Raw genomic sequence first — 16574 nt, forward strand, 5'->3', positions numbered from 1 at the left:
TACATCAATAAATCCAAAGACAGAGGAGTCAATAGAGAGAGAGAGATGGGTAGAGGGACCACATCATACAATTCTGTTATCAAATAAGACTCTAGGAATCTAAGAATAGACAGAGAAGCTGATGTGATTCCACCTATACACAAAGGGAATCCTGTATAGTCTCTGGTATATGGGATATTCTCAATATATAAGAGTAATGAATGAATAAATGAATAAATAAGTATATATGTGGACCAGTATTATCACATGTATTACTGTTGGCTGCCTACCTAAAATTATGTGGACATCTCTTCCACGTAAGAACTTTCCAACTGTCCTTGTAATGGTGGATAAAAATGCAGCCCAATGTCCATGAAGAATTCTTGATTTATAAGTATATTTTCTTCATCTGACAAACTGATTTCTTTTCATGACTGCAAGGGATGTCATTCCAGCCCCAGCTAGAACGTGGATGACTTAATATAACACATTGTTCGTAGTCATTGTTGGGCTCACCTGGGTGCCAGAACCTGCAAGGGAGGAAAGAGCATCAGGTGTTTCCACAGTAATGCTGGGAAAGAGAAAGCAAGAGTAAGCAAGTCTGGGGATAAGGTTGGAATCTGTGAAATCAGATTCTAGTGTGGACAAACTAACCTTTTTCCACCACCCGTATCTGACCTTTCTCTGGAAAACAGGGCCCGACACATTCAATATTCTCTCAGCTTGTTACTTAACTGTTCTCCCAGCACACATCCCAAGGCTACTTTATCCCTAGGTCTTGGTACCCAGAGACTATCATTTCATGTGCCTATTTATGTGCTGAAAGGGCCTTTCCATATTCTCGTGTTTTAATAAAAGTATTTTGTCATTTTACATCAGTCTTAATGAGAAACTGAAGAGCTATTTAAAATATCTAGATAATCTATTTCTGTCAACTAAAAGAAATAATTTAAAATCCTGGATTCCTATTTTTCTTCTCTGAAATCTGACAATGACAATAACATCACTACCTATTTCTCACAGAGAAATCTGATAGAATATGGGAATAAACTAATATATTAGAGTTTTACATAAATATGTAATATGACAATATAAAATTGAGGGTCTTTGATACATGAGGAATAATCAGTTATGATATTGACATTAATTTTTATTATAAAGATATAAATGTGATGTGGGATTCCTGTCTGTGCTATGATTACCATTAATGAATAAAGAAAACTGTTGATAGGGCAGAACTTAGGTAGGTGGGGAAAACTAAACTGAATGCTGGGAGAAAGGAGGCAGAGTCAGAGAGAAGCCATGGAGCCCCACTGGAGACAGATGCTGGGAACTTTACCTGGTAAGCCACAGCCATGTGGTAATACACAGATTACCAGAAATGGGTTAAATTCGGAGATAAGTGTTAGCCAATAAGAAGCTACAGCTAATGGGCTAAACAGTGTTTTAATTAATACAATTTCTGTGTGATTATTTCAGGGTTGAGCAGCTGGAAACCAACAAACAGTCTCCTCCTATATTAATGAAAACTGGAAAGATGGCACAGACATTAAGAATGCTTGCTGTTTTCCCAGAACACGTGAGAGTTCTGTTCCCAACACTCATATTGGCATGGTAATAACTCCTGTGACCTCAACTGCAGAGGATTCAACACCTTCTTATGAGCTCCATAGATACCCACATACACATGGTATGTATTCACAAAGAGACACATTTATACACACAAATAAAAATAAAAACAAAACCCATTTTTAAGAAAATAGATGAGTGACTAAAAGCACAATAACCCCCCCCCATCTGTAAGCACCTGGTTGGGCACCTAGGTTCTCATCATCCTACACTTTTCTAACTCAGTTCCTCATCTCTCCTGGGAGTGTCAGCAACACGTGTCTCACAGGACTCCTGCGATGAGTAAACGGGGATGAAGGCAACTCCACCCCCAGCACTCACACCAGGACTGGGCTGTTTTGGTTTTATAATCAACAGCTGGAACACCCTAAAGCCTTCTCATGGCACAGGACCCAGGACTCCTCTAGGTGACTCTAGACTCACGTGGCGCTTTCATTGTACGGCGTCTGATCAACCCATCGCCACTGTCGATGACCTGGCTCTGAAAGCCCAATAAAATAAACAGCATCACGTCTCAGGATCTTAGTGATGAAATCCTACAACGAAAGAAAGATAGAGCATTGAGTCCAAATTGAGGGCTTCTTTTTTGTTACAGAATTTTTATAAGATCTTTTAAAAATTATTTCAACTATACAAAATTATAGATTCAATATGATATATGTATGCAAACACACAATCATCAAATCCTAGTTCATCTCTCTAGGCCCTTAAATAGTTTTCAAATTTTAGATTAATACATAATAATTGTATACTTTAGAAGTACACTGTGAACTTTTTCTGGTCACATAGAGATGAGAAGACAAAGAAAGGATCAAGGACTGGAAGAGCTCCCTCCTCCAGGAGTGCCATCTTCCCTGGCTGACCAGGACACAAAGGCCTGATTTCCATGACACCAGAAACGATCTCTGTCCATAGTCATAATGAATTCTTGTCTCAGACTCACTCCCCTCTTTTCTTCCCCAACACCATTTTTGAAGGTTGTTCTTGAGAGGATTTTACAGATTTAATCATTCTCCATTCATAACTGCAGATATTTCATTTCTGATGGTTGGCTGTGATTCTCCTGATTGGATCCCCTTTCCCTAGTCAGCTCTGCACCCTCCTCTGTTAGGCAGCTGGTACTACAGGAGGCCTTAGAGTGCTGAAATCACAAACTGATCTTTCAAACAGAAATATTACATCCTTCCCTCCACCCTCAAGCACTGCATTTCTGTTGCCAAGTTTCCTGTGTGGTGTAGGAGGTTCTTCTGTTTATGTGTTGCTTTCATTGGTTGAATAAAGAAACTGTCCTGGCCTTTTGATAGGGCAGCTTTTAGGTAGGCAGAGTAGACAGAACAGAATGCTGGGAAGAAGGGCAGTGTGGGAGATACCATGAATCTCTGGCCTGAGACGGATGCAGGTTAGAATCTTGCCAGTAAGCCACAGTCACGTGGTGATACACAGATTATTAGAAATAGGTTAATCAAGATGTGAGAGTTAGCCAATAAGAGGCTAGAGCTAATGGGCCAGGCAGTAATTTAATTAATACAATTTCTGTGTAATTATTTCGGGTATAACCTAGCAGGGCGGCCGGGACCAAAAGCAGGCCCTCTCTCCTTACTACACCTGTGGGTTGTTTAGTTCACTGATCAGAAGCAAGGTGTAGAATGCTAAGGCTGAAGCAACCTTTCCAGCTACCTGATGGAAAGCCTTCAGCCACAGCACCAACACCCATGTCAATAAAACTCCCTCTTAGTAAAAAGGGCAGACAGCAGACTGGCTCGCTCCCAGCATGCACCTGCTCTTCCCAGCTTCGGACCACCATCAGATGAGCACCCATGCTGGAGCACTTCTCCTCACTCTTGATCCAAGATGCCGAGTCAGTGGAAATGAAGTAGCAGTGGGAACTAAATGGTTCCCAGTCCTTCGGGCAACAGCTCCAGACTTTGTCTATGGGGAGGAAGGAGATGTAAGTGAGATGTCATAAAGTCGTTTAAAATCTGCTCTGTGTGGAGACCACATGGAAACTGGGACTTCCCGCATCTCCAGATACAACAGGAACCCCTCACCCTCAGGTGCCAAGTAACCTCCAGTCTCCATCCATAGACACTAAAGTCAGGGCCCATTTGTCCTACTAAGGTGCTATCAGGATAACAGTATAAACACACTCTAACAGTGAGGACATAATGCCAAACAGTCTGGGTCTCCAAAGAATAGAACTCATCATATCCAGAGCCAGAAAGTTCTCGTATTACATAAATATATACATATTTATATAGAAAAACATAGATGTCATTAACCAAGGCAGCAAAATTTCAGAGTTAGTGGACTGCTGAGAGCCTGCATTATAGACTCAGATCAGCATATGGCTACCTGTCTAATGGGTTTCTGCAGGGCAAGGCACCTGTGGAAATGGATTCTCACTTGGCAAGACCCGTAGTCCATGGGACAGCATAGAAATTTGCAAAGTTCATGCAGCTTTTGCTGTAGGAATTCCTACAGCTAGTAGCTTTTAGGTTATCCACCCACTTTGGCGTGGCCTCTTATATACATCAATGTAAAGCACGTGGTTGCCCTCCCTTCCAACTGTGGGATTCAGTTGCTGTTCCCCGTTCAAGCAGAGGACTGTGATCTGTGAGTTACCCCTAAATAAATATCCCTCTCTTATACTCAGTTCCGAGCTAGTGTGGGATTTCTTTTTAGCATCCGTCTTCATCTAGCGCCCACGTGGATCTGAACTTCACACCTACTGGGTGGACCAGCTTAAAGGCCTAACCTGTCCACAGCCCAGAAAGCCTCCCACCCCCACCCGCTTGGCTTGCTTTTACCTACTAAGCAGTTTCTGTAAAACAGCCACCAGAGCAGAGCTAACTGCACGTGGCAACTCTGGAAACTTCCTAAGCTCCTGCACATTCCCCCTCCCGCGGCTGTGCTCCCTGCTGTGTGACGATTTGCACAGTTTCCAGTTTGTGCTCCCTGCTTGTGAGTTCTGAGCTTCTTGCTCTCTGTACAGAATTGATTAAATTGCTTTAAATATTTCAAGCAAAGCATATTTCTCAGTATTTAACCAGCACCAAGGCGGGAAACAAAAGTGGTGCTTGACTGTGCCTGGTGCCACTGGTTGTGCCGCCGCTACAGGACTCTGCAACCATGACACCTGCTGGACAATAAAGATTATTACACTTAAAACAACTTACCGAACCTTATAATAGGTATTTTATTAATCAATAATTCCATAAAATTGAAAGTTATATAATTGCAGAAAACATTACGACTGGGAATTTTAATAACATTTTTGCTAATACCATGGATTATATTCTGCAAGGCTTATTCGGTTATTGTGATACATCCATTTATTGGATATTGAGACTCAGTTATTTTCTTCTTATTATATCCTTAAGAAAATGGTTTATGGTACTGAGGAGATCCATCTGCAGTGGTGAGTGAGTGGCCGCCCTGCCAGACAGTCCCAGGGAACAGAGTCCAGGCCCGCTCCAATTCTCTAAACTTGTCTGGCCATCCAGCCCGGAGTATTCCCGGCTACTGGCTTTCTTTATTTACCCCATCCCATCTTGCCCGCAAGCACTCCTTTTCATCTGTGGGATCCTTAGATCTACCAACACAGCCTGCTTCAGGGCAGAGGGGATCTGAGAGCCAGCTCCAGTGCTGAGGGGACCTAAGAGAGAGCAGACCAAGAAAAACCCCCAAGAACACAGTCAGCCACAGCAAAAATTGGACCAAGACGCCAAGACTCTCCTGGCTGCATTTGAAGGAAGAGGTGGGCAGGTGACAATGCAAAAATTCCTACAACAACCTGAAAAGCAACATGATAACACCAGAATCCAGTGAAAATGGAATAGGAAGACTTGAACACCCTAACCCAGAAGAAGTAGAAGAAATCGAATTTAAATGTAACCTTATGAAAATGATAGAGACTCTTAAACAGGAAGTGAAAAACTCCCTAAAAGAAATGGAAGAGAAGACAAACAAAAAGTTAGAAGAAATTAATAAATCTCTCAAAGATACCCAAGAAAAAACAATCAAACAGGTAAAGAAAACAGTTCAAGACTTGAAGACTGAAATGGAGGTAATAAAGAAAACACAAACCAAGGGATGGCTGGATATGGAAAATCTGGGTAAAAGAACAGGAACAACAGAGACAAGTATAACCAACAGAATAAAAGAGGTAGAAGAAAGAATCTCAGGTGCTGAAGATACTATAGAGGAAATAGATGCATTGATCAAAGAAAACAGCAAATCCAACAAATTCTTAACACAAAACATCCAGGAACTCTAAGACACCATGAAAAGACTGAACCTAAGAATAATAGGGGTAGGGGCTGGAGAGATGGCTCAGAGGTTAAGAGCACAGGTTGCTCTTCCAGAGGTCCTGAGTTTAATTCCCAGCAACTATATGGTGGCTCACAACCATCCATAAAGAGATCTGGTGCCCTCTTCTGGCATGCAGGCAGAACACTGTATCTTAATAAATAAATAAGCCTTTAAAATCATAAAAAAGTAATTGCTTCTTTTTTAAAAAGACAAAGAAGAAGAATAGGGGTAGAAGAAGGAGAAGAATTCCAGCTCAAAGGCCCAGAAAATATATTCAACAAAATTATAGAAGAAAACTTTCCCAACCAAAAGAAGAATATTTTTATGAGGGTACAAGAAGCTTACAGAAAAACAAAGAGACTGGACTAAAAAAAAATCCCCTCACCATATAATAATCAAAGCACAAAACATACAGAATAAAGAAAGAATATTAAGAGCTGCAAAGGAAAAAGGTCTAGTAACATATAAAGGTAAACCTATCAGAATTACACCTGACTTCTCTATGGAAACCATGAAAGCCAGAAGGTCTTGGATAGATGTGCTGCAGACACTAAGAGACCATGGATGAAAGCCCAGACTACTATACCCAGCAAAACTTTCACCATCGGTGGAGAAAAGAAGATATTCCATGACAAAAGCAGATTTAAACAATATGTATCCACAAACACAGCCTTACAGAAAGTACTAGAAGGAAAGCCACAACCCAAGGAAGCCAACAACACCCAATAGCACAGACATCTGACAACCCTCCACCAGTACAACTCAAAGAAGGGAAATATACATACAAACACTACCATCAAAAAAATAACTAGAGTTAACAACCACTGGTCATTAATATCACTTAATATCAATGGATTCAATTCACCTATAAAAAGGCACAGGTTAAGAGAATGGATATGAAAACAGAATCCAACATTCTGCTGTTTACAAGAAACACACCTCAACCACAAAGACAGACACTACCTCAGAGTAAAGGGTTGGGAAAAGGTTTTCCAATCAAACAACCCTAAGAAACAAGCAGGTGTGGCTATCCAAGTATCTACCAAAATTGATTTCAAACTAAAATCAATCAGAACACATGGAGAAGGTCACTTTATACTCATAACAGGAACAATTCATTAAGATGAAGTCTCAATCCTGAATATCTATGCCCCTAATATTAAAGCACCCACATATGTAAAAGAAACATTACTAGAACTCAAAGCACAGATCAAACCCCATACACAAATAGTAGGAGATTTCAACACTCCTCTTTCACCAATGGACAGGTCAACCAGACAGAAACTTAACAGAGAAATAAGAGAACTAATGATGTAATGAATCAAATGGATGTAACAGATATCTATAGAACATTTCACCCAAACAAAAAAAGAATATACCTTCTTCTCAGCATCTCATGGAACCTTCTTGAAAACTGATCACATACTCAGTAACAAAGCAAACATCCACAGATACAAAAAAAATGGAGTAGCCACCTGTGTCTTATTGGGTCACCATGGAGTAAAGTTAGAATTTAACAACAATCCCACCCCAAGAAAGTCTATAAACTCATGGAAAATGAACAGTCAACTACTGAACCTATGAGCACCTGATTTATGACAAAGGTGCTAAAATTATACAATGGAAGAAAGAAAGCATCTTTAACAAATGGTGCTGTCATAAGTGGATGTCAACCTGTAGAAGAATGAAAATAGATCCATATCTATCATCATATACAAAACTCAAGTCCAAATGGATTAAAGACCTCAATATTAATCTGTCCACACTGAACCTGATAGAAGAGAAAGTTGGAAGTAGCCTGCAATACATGGGCAAAGGAGACCACTTCCTATGTATAACCCCAGTAGCACAGACAATAAGAGCAACAATTAATAAATGGGACCTCCTGAAACTGAGAAGCTTCTGTAAAGCAAAGGACACAGTCATTAAGACAAAAAGGCATCCTACTGAGTGGGAGAAGATCTTTACCAACTTCACATCAGACAAAGGTCTGATCTCCAAAATATATAAAGAACTCAATAAACCAGACATTAAAATTCTAAATAACCCAATTAAAAATGGGGTACTGAACTGAACAGAGAATTCTCAACAGAAGAAGTTCAAATGGCCAAAAGATACTTAAAGACATATTCAACTTCCTTAGTGATCAGGCAAATGCAAATCAAAACAACCTTGAGATACCATTTTATACCTGTCAAAATGGCTAAAATCAAAAACACCAATGATAACCTATGCTGGAGAAGATATGGAGTAAGGGGAACACTCATCCATTGCTGATGGGAATGCAAACTTGTGCAACCACTTTGGAAATCAGTGTGGTGGTTTCTCAGAAAATTGGGAGTCAACCTACCTCAGGATCCAGCAATACCACTCTTGGGAATATACCCAAGAGATGTCCAATCATACTACAAAAGCATTTGTTCAACTATGTACATAGCAGCATTATTTGTCATAGCCAGAACCTGGAAACAACATAGATACCCCTCAATGGAAGAATGGATAAAGAAAGTGTGGCACATCCACACATTATAATACTACTCAGCAGAAAAAAAAAACCTATGACATCTTGAATTTTGCATGCAAATGGATGGAAATAGAAAACACTATCCTGAGTGAGATAACCCAGACCCAAAAATACGAATATGGTATGTACTCACCCATTAGTGAATTCTAGCCGTAAACAAAGGACATTGAGCCTATAGTTCGTGATCCTAGAGAAGCTAAGTAATAAGGTGAACCCAAAGGAAAACTTATATAGATCCTGGAAATTGGAAGCAGACAAGATCGCTAGGCAAAAGTTGGGAGCATGGGGGTGGGGTGTGTTGGGGAGAGGAAGAGAGAGAAGGGAGAAGGGGAGCATTGGGGAGAGCTTGGAGGAGTGGGATGATGGTTGAGATGGAGGAAGGATGGATATGGGAGTAGGGAAGAAGATTTCTTAATTAAGTGAGCCATTTTGGGGTTGGCAAGAGGCTTGGTTCTAGAGGGGTTTCCAGGTGTCCACAGCGATTTCTCAGAAAATTAGGAAACAACTATCCTCAAGACCCAGTAATACCACTTTTAAGTATATATCCAAAGGATGCTCAATCGTGCCACAAGGACATGTGCTCAACCATGTTCATAGCAGCATTGTTTGTCATAGCCAGAACCTGAAAGCAACCTAAATGCCCCTCGACCAAAGAATAGATAAGGAAAATGTGGTACATTTACAGAATGGAGTACTTACTACACAGCAGAAAAAAATAACGACAGCTTGAATTTTTCAGGAAAATGAATGGAGCTAGAAAACATCATTTTGAGTGAGGTAACCCAGACACAGAAAGACAATTATCACATGTACTCACTCATAGGTGGTTTTTAAACATAAAGCAAAGAAAGCCAGCCTACAAACCACAATCCCAGAGAACTTAGACAACAATGAGGACACAAAGAGAGACCTATATAGATCTAACCTACATGGAAAATAGAAAAAGACAAGATCTCCTGAGTAAATTGGGAGCATGGGGACCTTGGGGGAGGGTTGAAATGGGGAGGGAAGAGGCAGGGAAGGGAGCAGAGAAAAATGTAGAGCTCAATGAAAATAAAAAATATGTAAACAATCAACAAAGAAAGATGTAAAGAGCTGCATGGAAATTATATCTGAAAGAAACATTTTAAGTATTGCATGGTGTCATTGCATCCTGAAGGCAGCAGAGATATCAGTGAACATTCAAGAGGGAAAATCTGATATGAAACAGAAAAATAAAGTCTCATATAAAGATTCTAAATGTCACTAGATGAATTCAATCCCCATAAAAATTCCAAGATTCTTCATAAAATAGACAAAACAACCTCAAAATGTATAAAGAAGCACAAAACACCCAAAGCAGTCCTGAAGGAAAAGGAATAACGTTGAAGGTGTCACCGTACCTGTCTTCAGGCTACACTATAGCACATGCTAAAAGCACAAAAGCAGACACATTGATAAAAGAACACGCAAGAGAATCACAAGTATAAATCCACACAGCTGTGGCCACCTGACTTTCCACCAAAAACACATCGCAGAGGAAGCCTGGCTCTTCACCAAACTGTACTGGGAAAACTAGGCATCAATGCGCAGAGGAACGCAGCTAGATCTATAGCCGTTCTGAATAAAAAGGACTCTAAAATAGAGTCTAAATTGACTAAACACCTCTCTGTGAGACCTGGAACCCTGCAATGGTTACAGAAAAAAAATTAATAAGACATCTCAAGATGTAGGCTTAAGCCGGGCGGTGGTGGCTCACGCCTTTAATCCCAGCACTCGGGAGGCAGAGGCAGGCGGATCTCTGTGAGTTCGAGGCCAGCCTGGTCTACAAGAGCTAGTTCCAGGACAGGCTCTAAAAAAAAAAGCTGCAGAGAAACCCTGTCTCGAAAAACCAAAAAAAAAAAAAGAAAAAAAAGAAAAAGAAAAAAAGAAAAAAAAAAGATGTAGGCTTAGGCAAAGGCTCCCTGCATAGGACTGCAGTTGTCCTGCTTCACTGTACAATAAAGGATACAGTGGGGTGAAGAAATAGATGGAAGGAAAGGCAGGAACTCAGACAAGGTCAAATTGTCTTTTCCAAAACATATCTTGTCAAAGACAAAAAAGAAACTGTGCCTACTTAGGGCCAGGTGGTGTGTTCCAAAGATATCTCACTTACAGATGTCAAAGACAGTGAAGACACTTTGCTTACTCAGAGCCAAAGTGAAGGGACAGCCTTCACACTCCCCTCTCTTTCTTAAACCTAAGCAATACATCTTCATGAGTCCACCTCCCAGCTTAGTTTATGAGAAAACAAAATCCCTATTAAAATCTTGAATAAATTTCTCTTTGTAAACACTATAACTGAGAAAGCAACAAGATCATCACACACACACACACACACACACACACACACACAATTTACCCACAGGCACACAGGCACATACACAGGCCTGCACACACACACTTAAGAAAACACTTGAGGAACTACAGAAATGGCTCAGTGGTTAAATGTGTATTGCTCTTCCCAGAGAACCTAGACAACAATGAGGACCCTAAGAGAGACATACATGGATCTAATCTACATGGAAGTAGAAAACGATATCCTGAGTAACTTGGGAGTGTGGGGAGAGTGGGGGTAGAAGAGGAGGTAGAAGGAAGAGGGAAGCAGACAAAAAAAATATAGCTCAATAAAATCAATTAAATAAAACATAAAAAGTGTGCTACTCTCGCAGAGGACTGGAGTTCAGTTCCCAGGACCCATGCCCTGTGGCTCTGAAACACAAATAACTCCAGCTCCAGGGATCTGACACCCTCTTCTGTCCTCTGCAGGCACTGCACTCACATACACAAGCCCACACACAGATGCTTGCACATAAACATATTTCAAATTAAAAATAAAATCTTAAACACACACTTGAGATGACTCCCTGGAGATGCTCACATTCCCACCATCAGATCTGCTTCACTCTTTCTGGCACTCCTTTCTGTGCCTAATAAAATTCAACTCAGCCTGGCATTGGCTCTCCTGCCTTGAAACTCTTCTTCATTGACACTAGGGGTCCACACAGCCCAATCCTGCCTGTCTGGAGACCTCTATAAAGGACTCCCCAGGCAGCTGGTACTGAGTGCACTGTATAATGTTGTGTCCCCACGGTGCCCATTTGCTGATGGATCTACTCAAGAATCTTGTTGGAAATGCTCATTCTAGGCACGTTAACTTTTACCTTTAAAGAATGAATGCCGTTTCATACACTCCAATCCTGTAAAGTTCAGTTCTTTTATGATTGCATTATCTTCAAGAAGCTGAATATATTTTTTAAACAAAACTGTAAAACAGAATAAAAAACCATTCACTTTTCTGGTAGTGCTAAGACTCGACTCTCTGCTTTTACCTTCTTACCTTCTTTGTAGAAACAAAACATATAAATGTCCAATTACCTGAGTAGTTAGAGGCTGCCTGGGAAAGATTCCCCATCACCATGGAGTGTGGGGGCTGTGGCCCTAGCACTTGGGAATTAGGATGAGAAAGATCTGAAGTTTCAGGTCATCCTTAACTATACAAGTTGGTTTAGTTGACTCGTTGGTTTACCTAACTAACTATTTAGTTTAATTAGCTGGTTGGTTGGTTGGTTGGTTGGTTGGTTTAGTTAGCTCATTGCTAGCCTGGGCTACATGAGACCTTACCACAATAAAAGACAATTTTCCCTCACTCCACAGTCAGTGTAACCCTGCTCCTATTGATTTATGACCACAAATATCTCCAGGAAGAACTGGGAGGGACAGATCGACGACCTTGGGGACTCTCCAAAATTTAATGGAGGGCACACAAAAGACTACATGTTAGGTGATAAATTCTATGTAATATGTGCATAGCCCAGGAATGGGGAGGGAGAAGTGAGCTAATTCAGAGCAGTTCCAGGTTTCCCGAGCATGGAAGTCATAAAAGAGCCCGACACTGATCAAAAGGACTTTGTCTTTATCCTCTTCTTTTCTTTATGCTCCCTTGACACTTCTCATTTCCCCACACTTCCATGGTGTTGCTAACTTAAAACTAACTCACCTAAGTGCTAGAAATTCAATTTTCTTTTTTCCCTTCCTCATCTTCCACTTGTTCCTTGAGTCCCTAGATTCTGGCTTTCACTTCTGCTAATTTACAAAACTGTGTTTGCCCAAATGGATTTTGAATTAGCTTCCTAATTTCTCCTTCCCTTCATTTTCACACCTCTGTAAGAGGATGCTTCTCTAGGACAGTTTTAATTTTATCATGTCCTGCTGCAGATTCTTCGGTGGGTCTCCATGACTGTGGCACATTGCAAATCTGCACACACTGTTTCATCTTCCTGATATGAATATCTACTTGGACTATGCCTTCCCAGTTCCTTCATCAATGAACGGGGTCTATTTCTACATCACGTTGTCTGAGCTGCCTTTAAGATTTTCTCTGGCCACTAAGATACACATGAACAAATGTGTGTGCACTCTATGTTAATCTTGGCTTACTACCACCATCTGTCCTGCAAGTCTGAGGTTATCACGGGAAGCTGAGTTGAACTGATGCATGACTCCATGAGTATGAATAAGTTCATCTTGGACCATGGGAATCTCCCAAGAGAGACCAGGCTTGGTGACGCCAAGAAGGAAGAATTAAATGAATAGCTCAACTAACCTAGTAAGTTTTAAGTTGGCTAAGGGTTCAGCCACAGATACTAAATAAAATAACAAGTAGAAGGAATATCCGTGAAATATGGTCTGTACGACTTTATGATCTGAGTCCAGCTTTGTCTGCCCCCTACAGTTTTGTGCTCAGTTCTCCATGCAGCACTACACAATACAGTAATGCACACCTATATTTGCCCATATTTCCCATGCTCCCCCATGTCTTTGGCATTGCTGGCACACAGGTCTAGGCGTCATCTGCTCCAAGCTTTCCTTAGCCTCCTGGGCTCACTTCTCACCTGCACAGCATTTCCCATATGAACTTTTAAGCGCTGCTTCACATAACTATTCTCTACGTTTCCTGAGACTGGGGCTGTAGCTCTTTCTGGACTCTGACATGCTGCCCAGTATATGGGAAATGGATGGTACTAATTATTGAATGAATAAATATAACACCTACATCAAAATATAGTTTATGATTTTTAATTTTGATAAATTTGAAAGGCAATCTGCTGAGGAATTCACTATGTTTCTAAATTAGCTTTCAGGTCTCACACAGTCTGGGAAAAAAAATGAATGATTAGAAGGAAATCCCCTGGAGCTCTGTGCCTGGAGTAGCTCCGTCATCTCTTCCCATCACCCTGATCAGTCCAAAATGTAAGTATCTATGCATCTGATGGGGCTGGCTTCTAAATGCTGCTGAGAAAACAGGTTTATGCTCAGTACTGATGCCCTGGGATTTCACTCTGTGACACTAAAAACACACGCTAGCTTTTCTACTAAAAAGAAATGACTTTTGCAGAAGAGTTATTCTGAAACAGACATATTCCCAGTGTCATCCATTGCCCCAGGGGTTCCTGTCTCAGGTTTCTGGGTAACCTTCTGTCTAATGGGTCCCCTTCCTTCTCATTGCTACTTGTACCACAGGTGTACTTACTGAGCAGAGCAATGGAGAGTAAGATTTTCAACAGCAGAAAAAATATTATGAACGAGGTGAGGATGATCTTGGCGAATCTATGACTACCTCTAAGAGACATGATCTTGTTTTGAGGAGCTGAAACACAAACCAAATTCATGTCCTGAGTTCTGTATCTATTTCATCTTCTTCTGTTTTTATGCAGGATAAACACAAATAACACGATGTTTGAAATAATAGGAAAATGAAAATAGGAAATAGTCATGTTAATTATAAAAAATATTACAATGCTCACAAAATCACTCATTCCTGACATTGGGAATGATTGTGGTCAGTATTTTGGTATGTATCTTTCCAAAATTTTAAAGCTTTTACATATAAATCTATGGTCTACACAATTGGAGCATCTTAAATACTGATTTGTGATATCATTTTCTTTGACATTATATCATCACTTTTTCCTGTTATGATTTTTGTTTTATTTTTGAGACTGGGTCTTGGTATGTACCCCAGGCTGACCTTGAACTCATTATGTAGCCCAAGATGATTTCGATCTCACAGCAACCCCTGTCTCAGCCTCCTGAGTTTGTGATCTTGTGATCACAGACTTGCTACAACACATCTGAATGAACATTTTCAATATCATCATGTCTTCTTTATCAGTTTCATAGAGATTGTATGGTTTTGCATTATGTACGTTTCAAGTCTTCCAGCTTGCTTCAAGGTGTGTGAAAGTCAAGAAGTCTTGGTGTCCCTCACATTTTATGACAAAGTCAGCATCTTTTTGGTCACCACTTCTAAAAGAGTTTCAATACTTTCTAAGTGTGCATGAGGTCCTGGGCTCTGTCCCCATCACTCGAGGGAGGATGAGCGAAAGAAGCTGCTCAGGACTTAGATGCCAACAGACTGACATGTTACCAACAGAGGGGAAATCAGTAGACCGTGCATCCACTGTTGAAGCAACTTGTTACACACATTCATGTGTATTTATATGTGGAAAAGATACAATAACATGGGTGGTGTGATTTTCTCTAGATCGTAAAAATCAACACCTTCTCTTTTCCATTGTACAATCCCACAACCTTTCACATCTGTCTACAGGCAGCACACTTGGTTGAGACTCCAGTGACCCACAGGCATGGCCATAAACTAAGATCATCTGTCTTTCTCCTCTACTTCATCACTAACTAGGAACAGCAGAAAAGGACTTCTTACCTGGAGGAGAGTCTGCACTGATGTCTGAGGAATCAAACTTATTTTTGAGGTTCATGTTAATATAAATATTTTCTGAAAATCTTCCCCTGCCCTCAGAAGATGAGTGTCATCCCTTCTGTAAAATAGGCCCTGAACAAGAAACAAAGGTGGCAGCAAATTATCCCAATTCCAGCTAGGGATGAGAGGCAGCTGCCCTGAGCGTGCAGCAAGACGTCCAGTCCCCTGACCTGCAAAGGGAGAATGGCAGGTGGAGAATGCACCCAGGACCATTGTACCATCATAACGATACCAAGTTGGGGCGGAGGTCGGGGGGGAAATAGGAAGGAATGGAAAAGAGGAACCAGGCCATTGGAGAAGTCAAGCTCCTCATGGTGTTGAGGTTCTGACACTCGGTCTGAGCTAATCTCTACAGTAAAGTCTCCAGCTCTCATCTCGTGCTGAGATTCCTACTCCTGATTCCTGAAGAGTTGCCCCTCGGCCTCCCTGGGGCTTTAACACCACATGCAAGTCGGCCCCATGGACAGAAACACTCTTCAACAACTCTTCAAAGGGACCTTGAATGCACCCTAGACTGTCCCCCCTCATGGGGACAGTGTCTTCAGCCTGCTCAGTCTCTGGAACCCACAACAGCTCTGCATAATGCATGAATACTTCCTTTCCCCCGGCCTGGGCTCTGACAGCCCAGTTTCTCCACCCCCAGCAAGGATTTCCTCTTTCTTCTGAAAGTCCCTGAGTTTCCTTGTGTTTTCCACTCCCACACTCTGTGCCTTGCCTGGTTCCTGATTTACCCTCATCCCCTCGACCTGCTGAGTACCCAGATCCCAGCCTGACTTGGAGCCAACACAGTGCAGTGGGGTCCATTCTCACCTCTTCCAAGTGCTGATGTATAGCGGTACATTATTTGTGTTTTAATAAATAACGCTTGCCTGAAGATCAAAGTGCAAAGCAGCCACAGTAGTTAGCCTTAGAGGCCAGGCAATGGTGGTGCACGCCTTTAATCCCAGGACTCAAGGCCGCCCTGGGCTGCACGAGGGGGAATCAGTCTAAAAGAGAAACAGAGCTCACACCTTTAATCCCAGCATTTGGAAGGACATATCTTTCATCCCAGCACTAGAGAGAACAATAAGGCAGGAGTTCAGTGCAGGCTCAGGCTCATCTGCGGATTCCTGGAGGTAGGATCGCCCTTTTCTGTCTGAGAAGAGATAAGAGCCGGTGCTTGGTCACTTTGCTTTTCTGATCTTCAGCTTTAACCCCAGTATCTGTCTCTGGGTTTTTTCTTCTTTATGCTATACTGATGGGTCACACCAGGCTGTCCTGGAGGACCCTCTGCTCACTCATGTAGGGTTCTGATTTCTGGTGAGAGGTGGCCTCAAGCATGGGTGAGCT

At 41.4% G+C, this 16574-nt stretch overlaps 1 protein-coding gene across 1 annotated transcript; it reads right to left on the bottom strand.

Annotated features, from left to right (window-relative positions):
* Positions 1-367: 367 nt before the first annotated feature.
* On the bottom strand, positions 368-15982 carry LOC119807124 (C-type lectin domain family 4 member A-like). The gene is made up of 7 exons (XM_042054517.1): positions 15867-15982; positions 15189-15274; positions 13995-14111; positions 11626-11727; positions 3386-3537; positions 2032-2144; positions 368-509 (listed from the first exon to the last, which is right to left on the bottom strand). The coding sequence occupies exons 1-7, from the start codon at positions 15980-15982 to the stop codon at positions 368-370; spliced, it is 828 nt and encodes a 275-aa protein (XP_041910451.1).
* Positions 15983-16574: the final 592 nt, after the last annotated feature.

Source organism: Arvicola amphibius, chromosome 2 (assembly GCF_903992535.2).
Source record: "Arvicola amphibius chromosome 2, mArvAmp1.2, whole genome shotgun sequence".
Taxonomy (NCBI): domain Eukaryota; kingdom Metazoa; phylum Chordata; class Mammalia; order Rodentia; family Cricetidae; genus Arvicola; species Arvicola amphibius.

Excerpts from the sequence above, each read along its gene's own strand:
- LOC119807124 (XM_042054517.1), bottom strand. The coding sequence starts at position 15,982 with ATGAGGGTAAATCAGGAACCAGGCAAGGCACAGAGTGTGGGAGTGGAA. Across the intron at positions 14,112-15,188 it reads CAGTGCAGACTCTCCTCCAG|CTCCTCAAAACAAGATCATG; the intron begins GTAAGAAGTCCT and ends TTTGTGTTTCAG. Across the intron at positions 510-2,031 it reads CCGTACAATGAAAGCGCCAC|GTTCTGGCACCCAGGTGAGC; the intron begins GTGAGTCTAGAG and ends CCTCCCTTGCAG.